We start from the raw sequence: 17,012 nt of genomic DNA on the forward strand, positions 1-17,012 counted from the left end.
TGTTTGCGTCTCCGGGTTGGTACCTTCAAGACACAGCTGTCTAACGTCTCAGAAATCTCTGGTCCGTCCTCATCCATTATAATAAAAATTCCCATCCAGACTGGCCGCAGGCAGTGCCGGCAGAACAGAATTCACGCACCTGATGATTTTGGAGTCCGATCTATAAATAGACCATCCGTCACATCTCCATGGGAGCGTTTGGGCTGAGTGGGTGGGTCTGTTGTTATTTCTGTTGCAGCCCATCTGGGGACCAAGAGGTGTGGTTTATTAGGCCAGGACTGTTCCTGTTTTCAGCCTTCAATAGATATCTAATGATAAACCCTTAGTCTTGTTACTAAGCCGTGGGAAAACATCTTGTTTATCGCCGTGTGGCATTTATATGGCATCGTTCTGTTAGGCATGACATACTTACTGTAAACACAGTGAGAGGAAGCAGCTGGCACATGTAGGATTTCCACCTAACAATGCCTGTGTCCAGGGAACCCTGAAGTGGCCTGAAGAGGGGCAAGGATGGAGGAGAGGAAGGAGCCCACCACCTCTATTTTGGACAAGGAGGGAAGAAGACGTGCTATCATGTGAGCAGGTGTGTGATGAGCTTGTTCTCTGCTGGGCGCCGTAAAAAGCCTTTTCCGTGTTCCGGCTCAGTTTGCACCACGGCTGTCAGGTAGATCCTGTTGCAGGTCTCATTGTTCAGGTGGGGTAACCGGGACTCGAAGGAGATGGGTATGTTCCCTAGGATCTCACAAACAGGATTTGAATTTTGGCATCTGAGTCCAGGAACCATGCTCCTATCACTAGGCAGCCTCTCGTGGCCAGAGCTGATGCGTATGAAAGTCACAGCAACAGGGAAAGCTCAAAGCCACTTCTGAAGTCAACTCTGACCAACTGAAAGGAAGCCAGTCTTCCGAGGATGTCTTTGTCACAGAACATCTGCCAGGATGGGCTGGGGCAGGGTAACTGAGGGAGCCGGCTGCCAGGCCACAGCAAGCCACCCCACATTCTTGTCCAAGGTGAGAAAATCCAGGGAGGCTGACCAAGAACAGCACGTGGGGCAGGTAAATCTGGAGGCAGTGGCCAGGTGGCCAAAACACAGGCCAGAGCAAGCCAGGAGGGAGAGGCGTGAGAACGGGAACCAGCCCCACGTGGAACATCGTAGCCGAGCCTGAGGACCACAGGGGCAGGAACCAGCCATGGCCACGGGAAATCGGGCAACTTTATGGACCTCTGCTGCTCCTGGGGTTCTGACACTGACCCTGGATTTAAAAAAAGCCACTGAGCAACATCCATCATCCTGGTTGGCTCTTTAATTTGTGAAATCATGTGTGTCTGCTCGGCCAATGAAAATACTAACTAACAGCAGAGAGTGCTATGTGGCAGGTACTGGTTTAAGCACTTACACAGATATTGACTCACTGAATTCTCTGCCGTGGGTTCTTTGGCAAAGAGAAAGTTGAGTTGCCCGAGGTTACTGAGCGATTCAGCGAAGGAGGCGGCATTGGAATCCAGGCTGTCGGGGCCCCAAAGCGTGCGCTCGTGGCCACGTGAGATATTGCCAAAGAAATAGAAATACAGGCGAAAGCATTGTCAAGGTCACTGGATGGTCACACTAAGACCTTGGACTTCAAGGCCTGTCGCAACACCAGGGCCCGGGAGAAGCTTGGTAACAATCTTGTAGGGAATGAAAAGGACCACGAGCAGAAAGCCACGTTCTCCCCATCTCACTCGAGCCATTACCCTCGTGCCTGGATGCAGAAAGTCAGACTCATGGGGCTTCCCTGGTGCCGCAGTGGTTGAGAGTCCGCCTGCCGATTCAGCGAACACCGGTTCGTGCCCCGGTCCGGGAAGATCCCACATGCCGCAGAGCGGCTAGGCCCGTGAGTCATAGGCCGCTGAGCCTGCGCGTCCGGAGCCTGTGCTCCGCAACGGGAGCGGCCACAACAGTGAGAGGCCCGCGTACCGAAAAAAAAAAAAAAAAAAAAAAGTCAGACTCATTTTTATATCATGCTTGAGACAATCTCTGTGACCAAGAAATTCTTGGCCCTGCAGTTTCTCCCAATTGCTTTGGTCGAGGTTTGTCACTCACGTAACGTTTCACCAGATCTAAACGCGGCCCTGATCGTTATGAAGGCCGCCTGCTATGTGCAATATGTAAGAATGCCATTCCCGGGGCTTTCAGGAAGCTGCCCTGTTCAGAAGCCAAATAGCCTTCTTACAAATCAGAAGTACTCTCATAAAACTCGTTTTTCATGTGGCCCTGGCTAAAGTTTCCACATGGGATGAAGTGTGAAACAAAGCTTTTATGGGAGATCGTCGAGATTTCTGTGAACTTACAGTGACTCTCATGACATTATTCCCCAGAGAAGAGACATATTTTCTGTGGTGGCACATTTTCAGGTCCTCAGCTGGGTGTGGAAAGAGACGATGACTCTGTTTCCCTAGAAAGCGGTTTTTGCTGGCGGACCCTAGTTACTTCTTACCTTGATTATTGCATCATTTTTCTGGATATCCATCCTCCTCCTCTTCCCAGCCCTCCCCTTTGAGCTTCCTCTTGGCATAAAAATGTCCATCCTGTCTGTCCATATAGCACATTAAATTTATAGTTAGAAAGGAAAACACCATTCCAATACCCAGCCCTGGCAAGCGCCTCTGTATCGCAGCGAAGGCTGCACTTGTTTCAAGAGACAGTCCTCTGCTCCCATCGCTTCCAGAATTCACATTATTGAGAGCAGGGCACTTCCCCACTGGAGGAACCCACGGTGTGATGAGCTGTTGGGGGGCCCTTGTCACACTGCACACCTTGAAGACAGAGAGACTGCTTGTCTCTTTCACCCCCAGGTCTCCAGTATTATGGGTGAATTAATGAAGAATAAGTTCAGGCTTTTAAGCCTGAATGGGCAGTCTGTTTATTTCGGACAGCATTAGAAATCAGTACCCTCATCCATCGTATTAGAAATGCAAACTACATCTTAGGCATTTTTGTCCATGCGTTTTAGACAGATGACTCTGACCAGATGATTTCTCGCTGGCTTTGTCCATACCTGGCCATCTCTTTCAAGTCTAGACAATTTTAAATTACTGATTAAAATAATAATACCATCCAGAGTTGATGTAGTACAGAACTATGTGCCAGAAATTAATCTAAGCACTTTATACATATTAAATCATACAGTCTTCTCAACAGCCCCATGAAGTTAGCTCTAATATTTTTCCATTTTACAGATGAGGAAATGGAGGTGTAAAGAGGTGGAATAACAGGTCTAAGGGCACCAGGTGGTAACAGCAGAGCCAGAATCCTAATACAGGCACCTGCTCCCAAGTCCCTGAATTACCTGCCTCACACACAGCCTCTGGCCAGGGTCCGGCTGGTTTCTGTGGTTGTGCTAATCGGGTTTAATGGGAGATGGCGCTGTTGTGTGCGTGCATCTCACAGACTGTGGTCCCTAATGGCGTCATCATTGTTCCTCTCATTTTATCATATACAAATTGTAGTGTGTATTAAATAAGCGTAATTACGAAGCACAAAATATGTATGTTACATACAGATACCTGTGTGCATTATGTCATGTGATTCCATCCTTCCAGTGCACAGGGCCTCTGCCGTGGAGTCCCTTCATCCCAAAAAGACTGGCTGAGCCATGCTGGGTGCTGGGGTCTGCTGGGAGTTAGAACAGCCCAGCCTGAGGAGCCCACCCTCTGATGACAATCTCCCAGGAGACACGTGAGGGTGACGGGCAAGACAAGTCTGCCAGCCGGCCTTGGACACACCCAGTCCTCCCCCTTCCCGGCTCCCCTGCAGCTCCTTCCCAGCGCCGGGCAGGTGTGATTCTCTGGGTCCAGCCACTCGCCCCTCACAGGCACCTGCTTGCTGGCCAGCCCTCCTTAGCTCAGCTGCAAGATTCGAAACTCTGAGAACCTATTCTGTTCAGCAACCTGATGACAGTTGGTAATAGAGTCCAGGGCACCCTGCAGGAACTTTGTAATTCAGCAGGAGGGCCCTGAACGACTTGGGCCATTTCTTAGAAGCAGATTTGCCCACTCCACAAACAAAGATTGGCTTCCCTGGAGAATGTTCCCAAAAAATGTGAAGTGTCATGGTCCAAAAGGACACCTGAATCAGTGAAGAACTGTCTTCATACTTCCTCTCCATCATACGTGCCTGTCACTTTCACCGGGAGACGCTGTGTGTGCCCTCCTGGTGCCCCTGAGGTCTGCTTGCTGACAGCCTGCCTCCCCGTTACATTGTAGGTTCCTGCTAGCCGACACGATGCCTTGTTGGCAGGCACCAAAAACGACCTTTCTCTTCTGTTTCAGCCTGTTCTATACCCTATTTAAATGTAGGTTCAAATTGTTTGATTTGTTTCCTCTGGATGAAATGTTGGTGCTTTTAGAAAGAAGTTCTGTAAATGAGATGCTGGTGGTTAAAAATGGCTTTATGCTTTCTTCCTGTGACTTGTGGTCCAAATGATTTTTACGCTGAGACACATACCTGAAACAAGTGTTACAAACACATCTCACACTCTGATACTTTCTTTTCCATTCTGTCCTTTTATTTTTTTAAATGCTGATTGTGCCCCGCAAAAATGATTTCACGACCCACTTATGAGTCGCAATTTGAAAACACTTCTGCATCGGAAGTAGGTCTTAAGAGTTGCCTGTTGCCACAGGAAACCTTTATGTTAAGTCTCCATGAATCTTGAGCAGCAACTGGAAGGCTCAGGGGAAAGGAGCCATTTTGATCTCCTGCAAAGATAATAAAATAGTGGAGCCGATGAGGAGGGAGGAGAGGGGGGATAGTGATGTCACTGAGATCCTCTCAGTACTACAGGGACTTTGTTGTTCCTCATTGCTCATTTTTTCCCTGAAAGATAGCCAAGACGTGGGAACAGTAATGGAGACACTATTTTCTTGTGCTTTGGGGGCACTTTCTTTCTCCTCTCACCAAGATGGAGAGCTGGGAAATTAGGTACCAAAACTCAGAGTTAGGAACAAGCTGTGGGGTTGACTCCAAAATGAGGTGAGAGAAGTACGGAGGGATTCTTTGAAGTCTCAAGGAGAAAGAAGAAAAGGATTGAGGCATAATAAGAAAGCATTGATGAGAAAGAGGCTCGTTTTTTCTTTTCATCTTTTTTTTTTTTTTTTTTTTTTTTTTGTGGTACGTGGGCCTCTCACTGCTGTGGCCTCTCCCGCTGCGGAGCACAGGCTCCGGACGCGCAGGCTCAGCGGCCATGGCTCACGGGCCCAGCCGCTCCGCGGCATGTGGGATCTTCCCGGACCGGGGCACGAACCCGTGTCCCCTGCATCGGCAGGCAGACTCTCAACCACTGCGCCACCAGGGAAGCCCCTGTTCTATATTTTTTTAAAAAGAGTTGGAGCGACAGATACCTCTGAATGTGAGGACAAGGAAGAAAGCTCCCGAGTCTCCTGAGAGGGGGACATATTCTGAGAAGCAGGTGTGGCAGCACCCGAAGGAGGTCGGAAACGCTGGAGCAATGCCTTCAAAATCCCGAGAGAAGACGGGCATGAACTTCAGAGGCTACCATCAAGTGTGAGGGTAGAAGAAACATTTTCAGACAGGCCAGGGAGTCGACATTTTACCTCCCGTAACCCAAGCAAGAAGTAAACAGAGAAAGAGAAAGACATGGAATCTATGAAAAAGGGATTCCCCCCCCCCTCCATCGGGAGAGGCAAAGGGAGTTCCTGGTGGTGGTGAGGAAGGGGGAGTGGATGCAGGGTGACAGCTGTGCAGCAGGCCTGGGAGGTGGATGGCAACGGGAGAAAGGGCAAGGAAGGAGTCGGGGAGGAGGGGCCGCGAGAAGTAACGGGGAATAAAGCCAAACACCTGAGGGGTTTGAACGTACTGAGAGAGTTACACTTCCGGAGCTGGGGATGAATTCAAGTTAGCAGGACCGTGGTTCAGTTAGGAAGGCAAGCTCTAGAGCCAGACGGCCAGATTAGAACCCTTACTCTGCCATGGAAGAGCTTTGTGACCTCAGATGAGGCACTCTGCCTCTCTGAGCCTCCGTTTTATGTAAAATGAAGATATCGTAGTAGGTACCAGCCTCATAGGGCCGTTGTGAGGTTTAAATGAGTTAACAGATGCACAGCGCTTAGAACTGTGCCTGGCACGTGGTGAGCCCCAGGTGAGTGTCAGCTGCCCTCATGACGATGATGCTGGCTGAGGAGAGGAGGAGGATGCAGGTGAGAAAGATGACAACAGCCAAATAGCCCATGGCGGTGGCGTTTACTAACTGCAAGGACGACAAAAATGTGATCCTCGTTTGCTACATGGCCTGGTGTCCTAAGAATGCAGACATTGAATAACAATGAAATCAAATATTATCATGAAATTCTGCTAGGAGGAGGGGGAGGATGGAAGGAGGGTGGGGAAATACCTGAAAGATCAGAATTCTTATCTTGTGTAGGGAGGTCAATAGATACCCAAAACTGAACATCAGAAAATAGCAATAGAGGCATGTTATTTAGCAATGGGGAGTAAATCCAGATAAAAGACTCGTGACTGGTTGCCGTGGGGAAGTGGAGAGGGAGAACGGGCCGGAGAGAGGGCTCCTCTTTTTCATTATAGCCTCATAGATCTATCTTTTTTTTACTGTGTACAATGATGGCTTTGATTAAAGAGAAGAAATTTTTCATTAAAAAAGGATAATGGAGGGACTTCCCTGGCGATCCAGTGGTTAAAACTCCACGCTTCCACTGCAGGGGGCACGGCTTCGATCCCTGGTCAGGCAACTAGGATCCCACATGCCGCGAGGCATGGCCAAAGGGGCTTTCTGCGGGCCAAGTTAGGATGATTAATTAATCATACTGTTAATTACCATTAATAATAATTAATTGAATCGGTGGAAATCGGTGGTAATTGATTAATTGGTAATTAATTGGTGAAAACCATTGAGTCCAAAATGATACTTAACATGGGGAAATCAATATAAAGTGTGCCCAAAAGTAGCTATAATACAAGGACAGTGAAAATAATAGTGTGCATTTATATTTCTGTAAATTTTGCTACAGCAAAATTGGGAGTGTCGGCATAGGTGGGGGTTGTGTTGAAGTAGATGTCTGTCTATAAAATATAGGTGTTCTTTTTCCCCACCTCCGTTAGCAGATTGGCAGGGAATTGTGAGTAAGCCTTATAGCTGCAGGAAAAGTAGCAACTGGGGCAAGAGTAGGAAAGACCAGCTAACACCCTGGTCCCAAACAAGTGGGAAGAGGTCCTGAGTGGGAGTGGCTTGCCAGATGGGGGAAGGAGCCGCGTGGCCGGCAGGGAATCCCCGGTCCCCTGGGAGGTGAGTTCTCCAGCAGGCCTGGGAATTATACTGAAGACGTCAAGTGGCAGGAAAGACAGGGGCTTTAAAAATCCTGTTGTGGAACGAGCAAACCTTGAGTAAAGAAGACCTAGGCATCCAGCCCAGGAAATGCAGACTCACTCTTGCATCATGTTGCCCTGATGACCCTCGCCAAGGGTCAGTTGGTCAATAACTTGGAACCCGCATCTTCCACTGGCCAACATCAGCTCCTGTTTCTTTTAGTCACCAGATTCTTGTACCCCAAGAAGATCAAACCTAAGGATGGAAATAATGAAGAAATAAATCTGTAAGGCCAACTTGTGTGATAGGTTAAATGGAGGTTTTGTGGTCACTGTGATCATTTGTATGATTTGTCTGTTTGTAAGATATTAAGCTTATCTACTTAAATGGTAAATTGGCATCGTTTTGTTGAGATGTGTAGAATCTAAGTTTGTAACCAACACTTAAATGTGTAAGTGCAGTCTATTTTTAGATAATGTTTTTATTTATTTAATAGCATCTGAATATTTAGAAATGTTTGTTAGATAGGTTTATAGGTGTAAAAATTTGGCACTAAACCAAATACAATTGTTGAAAACCGGTGTGTGTGTGCACAGGGACGGTGCTAGAGGTGCTAACCCTCCATGCAGTCAAAAATCTGAGTATAATTTAGTTGGCCCTTCACATCCACAGTTCCTTCATATCCATGGATTCAACTAGCCAAGGATCGTGTGGTACTAAGTATTTACTATTGAAAAAAGGTCTGCATATAAGTGGACCCATGAAGTTCAAACCCATGTTGTTCAAGGGTCAACTGCATAAGTAGTTGTTAAGTTTTCTTATTAAAAAAAAAAAAAGTCCTCCAGATAGTAAAGATCCAAGCAACTACGATATGGAGTAAGGTCACGACAGGGTGTGGATCTGCTCCTTGCTGTGGGAAGCCATTGGAGGGTTTTAAGCAGGCAACTGAGATCATCTAATTTACTTTTCTTTGTTTAAGACCATAGGAGGCCAAGAGTAGAGACTGTGTAATCTTGGCTCCCTTTCTACCACTAGAGTCTGTGAAGTGTATTCCCTCATTCATTCATTCAACAAACACATGTCTGTTGGCTCCTTAAGTGCAAGCACTGCCCTGGGCACTGTGGTCATTACCAAAGGTAATGACCAAGAGCCTCCTAATACATTAGAAAGTGTTTAGTCCTGTGAGGGAGGCATTACTTCTGACTTGGAGAACCAGGACCTGTTCCACAGTTAAGGAGGAGACAGGGGAGAGTGACATTCTAGGAATGAGCGGAAGCCAGGAGCTAGGAGGTCAAGAAGTTTTGAGACTTGGTGATGGTCCCCAGAGACAACAGTGTGTCTTCCGTCGTAATCACACATTGTCAGTTCATTTAGATTGTTGTTGCTTCAGCTCGTAAAAAGTGGGTCAGTACCAATTAAAGCTAATTTATAATGATAAGTCCGTAAGGCAGAAAGGCAACTCTTTGCTAATGTCCTTGCCAGAGTTTGACACCCCAGGAGAGTTTGAATTTGCTGTCACTGCAGTTATCACTTTTGCATGAATATTAATGATCTGTGTGGAAAGAAAAATGTGGCATATTGGGTTTCTGGAAAAGGTTGACTTATTTTTATCTATCTGTGTGTCACTTTGTTTATAAATACAAAGAACGAGAACCCTATAGGCACTAAAATAGGTCAGGGCCATCTTCACGGAGAAAAGAGGTGAGCAGAGGACAGAGGTGCTGGGTAGAAGCTGGAGGGGGTGAACAAGGTTTGAAATGGTCCTTGTGGCAAGTGAGGGTGAGCTTGACGGAGACACTCAGCTGGCTCCTGGGCCATGAAGTGGGCTCGTCCAGGTGGGTGGATGTGGATGTACGTGTGTACACGGACTCTGGACCCCCTTGTCTTTTCATGTGATTCATGAAACCAGCTCTGATTTTTACTTCCTTGGCCGACAACCAGGAGGAATCTTTCGGCAGTCCTGTAGAATCTTTTATAGTCCTGCCCTAGGAAATCCTACCTACTAGGTTTGCTCATTTCCCACACTGAAATGCTGTTGTGAGCTCTTGGGCCCACCCAAAGGCACTTCCCTTAGCCACTGTCCTGCCTGCCTCAGGCCCCCACGATGGGGACTGTGCAGCCGTGGAGGATGACAGTGGAAAATTCAACCTGAGAAAAATTACTGCCTGCCCGTTCCTACCTGTGACCGTGCAAGGTGAAGTGACATTTTCTTGTAGAAAGGCTAACCTTGGTGAAAGTCATTTTTAAATTGCTTAGTGACTAAGACTAAGAAGAGCCTGAAAAAAATCAACTCATGGAGCTTTTCTTTGGAACACTGGACGGCCACCACCCAGGAGGGCAGGGCCCACCCCTGCCTGACTGTACGAGGCTAGACCTGTGCTTCCCACACGCTCACACGCCCGCCCCACATGTGGCTGGGACTCCCTCCTCCCCAGCACTTCCAGGGCTTTGCTCTGTGTGTCAAATCTTTATCTCCCTCGATCAGGGATATTCCGTTTGAAAATAAATCAAAGAAGCACAAACTTTGAAACTGAAGACCCAAGTACCAGTCCAGTCTGCCTGTATCTAGCTGGATGACCTTGGGCACATCCCTCACCTCCTGAACCTCAGGTTCCATGGAAAACACCTGTCCCCATGCCAGGCTCACAGGAGCCACCCCACCACCTAAATGGCAGAGGGATCTCCCAACCCCTTCTGCTTCCAGAAATGCATGTGTAAAGCAAAATTTGCTCGCTCTTAGGCAGCTACAATTTTTATTTAAAAAAAAAAATCCAAGTTGGGACTTCCCTGGTGGCGCAGTGGTTAAGAATCCGCCTGTCAATTCAGGGGACACGGGTTCGACCCCTGGTCCGGGAAGATCCCACATGCCGCAGAGCAACTAAGCCCGTGCACCACAACTACTGAGCCCATGCTCCACAACAAGAGAAGCCACTGCAATGAGAAGCCCGCGCACCGCAACTAGAGAAAGCCCGCGCGCAGCAACGAAGACACAACGCAGCCAAAAAAAAAAAAAAGAAAAAAAATCCGAGTAGGCACAGGTCAGGTTAGATGGAGAATTAAGTGCCAGAATTTAAGTAGCGGGCCTCCCTGGTGGCGCAGTGGTTGAGAGTCTGCTTGCCGATGCAGGGGACGCGGGTTCGTGCCCCGGTCCGGGAAGATCCCACATGCCGCGGAGCGGCTGGGCCCATGAGCCATGGCCGCTGAGCCTGCGCGTCCGGAGCCTGTTGCTCCGCAACGGGAGAGGCCACAACAGTGAGAGGCCCGCGTACCGCAAAAAAAAAAAAAAAATAGAATTTAAGTAGCAAATGATTTAAAGCAAAAGGAGGCCAGATCAAAGAAAACAGGTATTTTGGCTATCATGCCTTTGTGCATTCCTCAAATCTTCATATTGTGCCCATTAGTGCAGTAAAAATAACAGGACTTACGGGAGAACTGAGGTTGGACAGAGCCTCAAAGCTATGGGACTTTGTAACCAGAGCATCAGCAAAAACAGTAACCATCCTAACAAAATAATTGCTTGGCTGAATCCCCATTGTAAATCCGCCCTGACAGTTCATCCAGCATCCCAGCCCTCTGTCCTCTGTGTTCTTGAGATGCAGATCTTTGAAGGTGTTCTCTCTTCTAAGAGAACAAGTTCATCCAAATTAGAAATCTGACCCAGTCAGTCAATCTTTGTTTTCAAATACAAGGGCAATGTCTTTATAGTTTGTGTCCCTGTGCTGACAGCCTCCCCAGGTGCCACAACCCAGAGGAAAGGGTGGCACTTCTAGAAGCCACAGAACCAGCCACCGTCGCTCTAAAGAAGCCACGTCCATGGGGTTTTCATCTGCTTTTCTTAATTAAGGTCTTCAGGCTTTCTCTTTAGTTGTGAGAATGCTCTCCTCTGGACTCTTCAAGACGGTCAGTGTGGGGAGGAGGTGTTGGCCTACAGCAAGTTTTCTGTTTTGTGTTTGAGCGCTTGTCCCTTTCAGTTGCCAGGGCTTAGGGTAGACTTGTAGGAAGGAAAGGGTGGGAGGTGGAGAGAAGAAGGGAGAGATGAAGATGAACCGGTATTCACCACAGCGCAGTCTTTCCCTGCTAGAATCCCCAGTCAGTAGCCCTGGAGAAAGGGAGCCCGCCCGGATAGACTGCGGAGCACCTCTCCTTCTAGTTGCAAAATTCTGACTCACCGACTCAATGTTCCCCAACCCTACTTGCTAGGAGGACACCTGCCAGCCTGTCCCCAGACACCTGTTCTGGGCCCCAGGGGGGTAAATTTCTTCTTGTGACTCTCATGCTTTCCTCCTACCTCCCTGCCCCAGTTACTTACAACTACAGGTAGGGTGTTTGGGGGTCTTTTTCCTCTTTTACACAGAGGAAGTACTTCTTATAATTTTTTTCTTCAGAAACTGATATGGCGATTAACATTTTATGGATTCTGGGTGATGGGCGCTCAGAACTAGAAGCTTGAATTGATTCCGCATCCTCCCTCTGTCTGGTGGCTGGAGCCCAGCACCCGCTCTGATAGGCTGACAGGGTGGGGCTCACACGGGGCCTCAGAGATCACCCATTAACTCAAGATCAGGGTGAATGAATGAGCGTTTCCATTCCTTAACGCTCCATACCTCTCCCCTGGAACAATCCAAAGGCTCATCATATCTGATAGCCTCAAAGCTGGCTGTGATGGGGCCCGTTTGACGCCTCCAGCTGGCCTGGAGGGCAGTGGGCTCCAAAGTGGGTGCGCAAGACACTCTATGAGGTGGAGGAAGGAGATATCAAATCTTTACACTTACTAAGGAAAATATTTCTCGTATTAATATATATATTTATTAAACTATTTCATCCTCATCCTTTGATTTGCATATCTGTTTTATATAGTGATATGTTAGTACATGTATGTCATTTATAAACAGTATATTCACACACGCTCCCCCTCAGGGAGGCAGTGCCCACAATTTCTTATTGACCGGGATGTAGGAGAGGATCGAAAAGCTGGGAGACCCCTGCTAGGAGAGTCAGCCTCGCTCCATCCTGCTTTCCCTAAATGGGGGGCAGGGGGCGGAAATCTCTAGCAGAGGGCTGGCAAGCGCTGCAGATCCCTTCGTTCAGAAGTTAGTTTTGAGATGGCAGGTGAAGCAGAGATTGAAAATGAACCAGGTTGGGGTTGACTTTTCTCCTTCGAAAGGCATGAGGACATGAATAAAACAAAGCAGAGAGGGTTGGCCCACATGTTTCTGAACTAAAGCCATGACTCCTTTCAGGTTAGCATTTCCTAGGGTTCAAAGATGTGTGAAAAGAGAGGAAGAGCAGTAGGTTTCGGGGCCTCGGTTGTTTTCTTCAGAGCACTGCAGGCCCTGCTGGCGAGGTTTCCAGATATGCGCACCGAGTGGATGCCAGCGTCTGAGCTTGTGTGGCTTTCTGGGACAATAGCAACCCCTGTACCTGCAGGATGCCGTGTGGCTGCAGGACCCGCCTCACAGCTGGCGACGTTTCTCCTGTTTGATGACAGGGTAGCACTTGGGGTACAGGAACACAAGCAACAGTAGACCCCCCCCACTCCTGTTTTTAAAACGTGAGTACCCTCAAGAGAAAGCGAGGGAACAGTGGATGAAGTAAACTGCTCACGTGACCTTTTGCCTATTTATTTACCAAATGCTTCTTTAATGCTTACCATGTATCATTGTTCTAAATACTTTTAAAAACAGGAACTCAGTTGCTCCTCACAGCAACCTTAAGAGGTAGTAGTATTATCAGCCCATTTTACAGATGAGGACTCTAAAACTCAGAGAGGTAACATCACTTGCCTGGGGTCACACAGTTTGTCGGTGGCAGCACCAGGGCTCACAGGGGCTCCCAGCCTGGGCTCCCAGCTTGGCCCCTGTAGATGCATCTGCACGAACAGTCCTCAGCCAGCACAGCACCTCTCTTGTTATGGAATCCCTCTTGTATTTTTTCTGGTGGAGATGCCCAAACCTATCAGAATTATCTTATTTTTTGTTTGGTTTCGCAACAGGCCTTTCTAAAAATAGTATTATTTTACATGTAATATTATAAATAGTATTATTACAAAAATAGTATTATACTGTCTTCTGTTTTTTTGAGCACTTACTACGTGCAGGTCCTCCTGTGCCAGGTGCTTTATAAACATTAATTCTAATCCTTCAACTGTAAGGAAGAGGTTGTTTCCTCCCATTTCACAGAAGAGAAAGTAGAGGCCAAGTAGGTTGGTCACTCAGCTGACAATGTCCAGCCAAGGCATGAACCCAGGGTTGGGCCTTGCTCGGCTGTGTTATAGGACAGAACTAAATAGAAACAGATCCTTCTCGACCCCCATCCAGGCGAGACAGTTTCACAAAGCACCCGAAGGACCTTGTGGTGTGCCGATGACGAGGATGTGTGTGTGGGGGGCCCAGTTGTGTATGCCTGTTGTCCCCGTGCTGGCTTTCACTCGCAAAGGCATCCTGACACGGACAGTAGATCATGTGGTCCTCCTACCTGCCCCACTTGGGACTGGATGCTGCATGGTTTGCAGGCGAGTGTGTCCACAGCATTAACCCCCCAGACCTGGCCCCTTTTGATCCCGAAGAGTTTTGCAGTTTTATCTTCTGCTGGGCTTCATTAAGCCCTCGGTTGGTCTGAGGCTTTCGCGCTGCCCCCAGTTGTAAACGTTGTGCGAGTCCTGGTATTCAGGTTAACAAATTAGCTCAGTTAGATGGGTAAATTAGTCATCCTCACTTTCTCAAGTCCTGGTGGAAGAGCTCTGCGAAATAGTATTTATAGTTTTCTAACAAGCAATTTAAAGGACACCAGCATGTGGCATTTGTTTAAGAGTAAAACGTCCTAAACAGTGCCCTACTTAGAAACAGGTTTCCAGATTTGCTCATGGACCGAGGGACGTGGCAGAGCAGGTACCCCTGTGCTGTGTCCTACGAGCGCTTCCCAGCTGGGTCTCTTGTCTCTGGGGGCTCCAGCCAAGCGCAGCGGGGAGCCTCATTTTTGTCAAATTGTTTTTTCCGTACCGCCTGAGTTTCTAAACAGGCTTCAAAGCAGGCTGCTTTGAATTCTGAGCGGTAGATGGTGGAGGCCCAGCGACACGGAGGTTGAGAGAGACACCTCCAGAGAGCTGCCGGCACTGGAGGCCGGGAGGCAACCTGGGAAAAGGTAACTCCCTTACTAGCTAATTGAGGATGCGGCAGCTCTCGAGCCTCACAGGGCTCATTTCCTCTCGTGTAGGAAAGTGACACCCCACCTCACAGGGTCACCAGAGGATTAAATGAGCTGATGCAGCCAGTGTGCCTGAACCATACGAGGCACTCGTTCACCTTGAGGTCCCTTGCTTCCTTCCTGGATCCTTTTAAGTGTTCGCCTCAGAGGCTGGCGTCCTTGTTCCTGGCTCAACTGGCTCTTCAAACAATCTTATTAATGCCTATTAAAATGAAACCCAATAAAAATGCCAATATCTGGTGTTGAAATAATTGATGTAGCAGGGGGAGCCCCGTGGAGCACCCAGGCAGGCCCCGGGTGCAATTTAGCCTCACACCTGGGGGATGAATTTCACAACTGTAATTGCTACCATATAATTCTTATTGATGTTGTGCTGTAATTCCTATTTATTCCACGGGGCTTGTAAATGCATTAGGACTTGTCAACATATTATTTTACACTGTTTATGATCTGTAGAATTATGTCCTTCAGGGTTATATTGTGCAAAAGCTCCAAATAAATGGCTGTGGACCTTGTTAAAGAAAGAGCAAAGAGGGGCTGCTTGTTGAAGTGGTTCTCCATCCCTGCCGTCCTGGGCAGAAGTCAGCACAGCAGATTTTTAATTCAGTTCTGAGCAGAGCTCTTAACCAGGATACAAGGGAATCCCCTCGTCTGTCTGAGCTGTCTGCTGCAACGGCTCAGCCCTCCCTCCCAGGGAGGGTTTTGTGTAGCTGAAAGGCAGGTGCTATTCCCTGAGGACAGGTGCGGTAGGGAATCGTTTGGTCTTCCTGGAGCTGGACCTGCCTTCTGAGGATGATGATGACATTGTGCCCTCAGAGCTCTGGGCATTTCTGTCCCCCTGCTCCCTAGCTTGGGGTAACACCCTTTTAGTTCTAAATTTCTTCATGGTCTTCCCAGCTCAGCTTATAAAGAAAAAGAACTGAAATTAATTCCCACCGAAGTGTAAATACGTAGTAAGTGTAGAATGTAACCCCCTCCTACAGATTTGTGTGTTTACCATGCCAATAAAGCATAAAACTATGGGGACAGAATTCTGTCCATTGTAATGTCAGGCATATCGTGTGTGTGTGTGTGCGCGTGTGCGTGTGTGTGTTGGGGCAGGGGTGTGTCTGTCGTAGTTGGTTAGTTTTGGTTTTAGCCTTCCCAGCACCTTTGCAGTCAATCACCTTTCCCGCAGAAGACTGAGTCCAAGCTCTTGCACAGCTCATTCCTCGCCATGAATCGCTGGGAAGCCCTTTCCCTGGTCTCTCCCGTGGGAAAGCAGATATGTTGCCCCCAGGACTGTCCCGGGGACTAGATGCACTTGCGGCCCCTTGGCGCCTGGACGCTCTCTCCCAGGGCAGCAGGAGCCGCCGCCGTGCGGGGCGTCCTGACAGCCCTTGTGTTTCTCCTCTGGCCCCACAGGCAGCGAGTACGACGAGGAGGAGGTGGATTACGAGGAGTCGGACAGCGACGAGTCCTGGACCACAGAGAGCGCCATCAGCTCCGAGGCCATCCTCAGCTCCATGTGCATGAACGGCGGCGAGGAGAAGCCCTTCGCCTGCCCGGTTCCCGGCTGTAAGAAGAGGTACAAGGTAAGAGAGGTGCCACCCCGCTTGGCGTAGGTGGCCCCCCGGAAAGCCAGGCCTGGGCCCAGGCTGCCCGCAGGTCAGTGCTGTCCCTGGTTTCTGGCCGTTGGGTGTGTTGTCCCCTTCACTGACCTGTGTGGGAGCGGTACGTCAAAAGAGAGTTTTTTTGGTGGGAGAATCCTGTCTTTGATATTCTTCAGATTCATGTCAGACCAGTCAGAATATCAAAGGCGTCACCTGTTTATTTGCCGAACACCTTCCGCAGCGGTCGGCTCTGCACACGGTTCACAGAGCCCTTTTGGAAAACGCTGCAGGGTATTTACTTCCAGCTGAGGAAGGCCTTGCTTGATAGGAGTTCAGGAGAAAAGGGGCTTTGGTATTTTTCTCACCAAACCCACCCGCTGTAGCTTCGATGAACTCTCTGTAGGCGGCGCAGAGCCTGTGTCTCTCAGGCCTGCCTCTGGGTGTCAGGGCAGCTGGGGGCGCCAAATTCTCTACTAAGAAGACTCAAAGGGACAGAACAGTGAGAACACCCACAGCACTCAAGTGTGGGTCCAGAGGGCATGTCGAAAAACAAAGTTGCAAACTTTCCCATGAGGTGTTGGCAGTTCTTTAAAATCCAACTGTGAGATAGAAATGTAAAAATCAAAAACATACCTGGTGCATTTGACGAGATGCTACTTTCCCCAGCAGATTGACTGTTTTTAAAGAAAGGCTTGAAAAATGTATGGCAGCATAAGCACTTCCCGTATCGCTCCTTCTTTAGTATGTCTCTGAACACTAAAAAAATCTATTTCAATACTTTTTATACCTGCTTCTGATATAAAAGCATGAAACCCAAATGTATCACAGGTAAGTTGCCCATGATTTCACCTGATCTATATACTGTTAAATTTTTATCATGGGAAGCACAGATGTG

The 17,012-nt window shown here is 48.4% G+C and overlaps 1 protein-coding gene and 1 long non-coding RNA gene across 4 annotated transcripts in view; one reads left to right on the forward strand and one right to left on the reverse strand.

The window, feature by feature from the left end:
- The window catches only part of JAZF1 (JAZF zinc finger 1), a 337,745-nt gene that overhangs the window by 313,542 nt on the left and 7,191 nt on the right, over window positions 1–17,012 (forward strand). For all 3 annotated transcript variants that reach the window (XM_027102319.1, XM_027102320.1, XM_027102321.1), the window contains exon 4: window positions 15,930–16,099. In XM_027102319.1, the coding sequence (XP_026958120.1) occupies window positions 15,930–16,099 (170 nt within the window). The remainder of the gene's footprint in view (window positions 1–15,929; window positions 16,100–17,012) is intronic.
- Window positions 1,983–15,976, reverse strand: LOC113618287 (uncharacterized). Its single transcript, XR_003431952.1, has 3 exons — window positions 15,692–15,976; window positions 7,443–7,577; window positions 1,983–4,740 (listed from the first exon to the last, which is right to left on the reverse strand). It is a non-coding gene; the product is annotated as an uncharacterized LOC113618287 (long non-coding RNA).

Source organism: Aethalodelphis obliquidens, unplaced genomic scaffold, assembly GCF_003676395.1.
Source record: "Aethalodelphis obliquidens isolate GAN/ISIS:26980383/991018 unplaced genomic scaffold, ASM367639v1 scaffold5, whole genome shotgun sequence".
Lineage (NCBI taxonomy): Eukaryota > Metazoa > Chordata > Mammalia > Artiodactyla > Delphinidae > Aethalodelphis > Aethalodelphis obliquidens.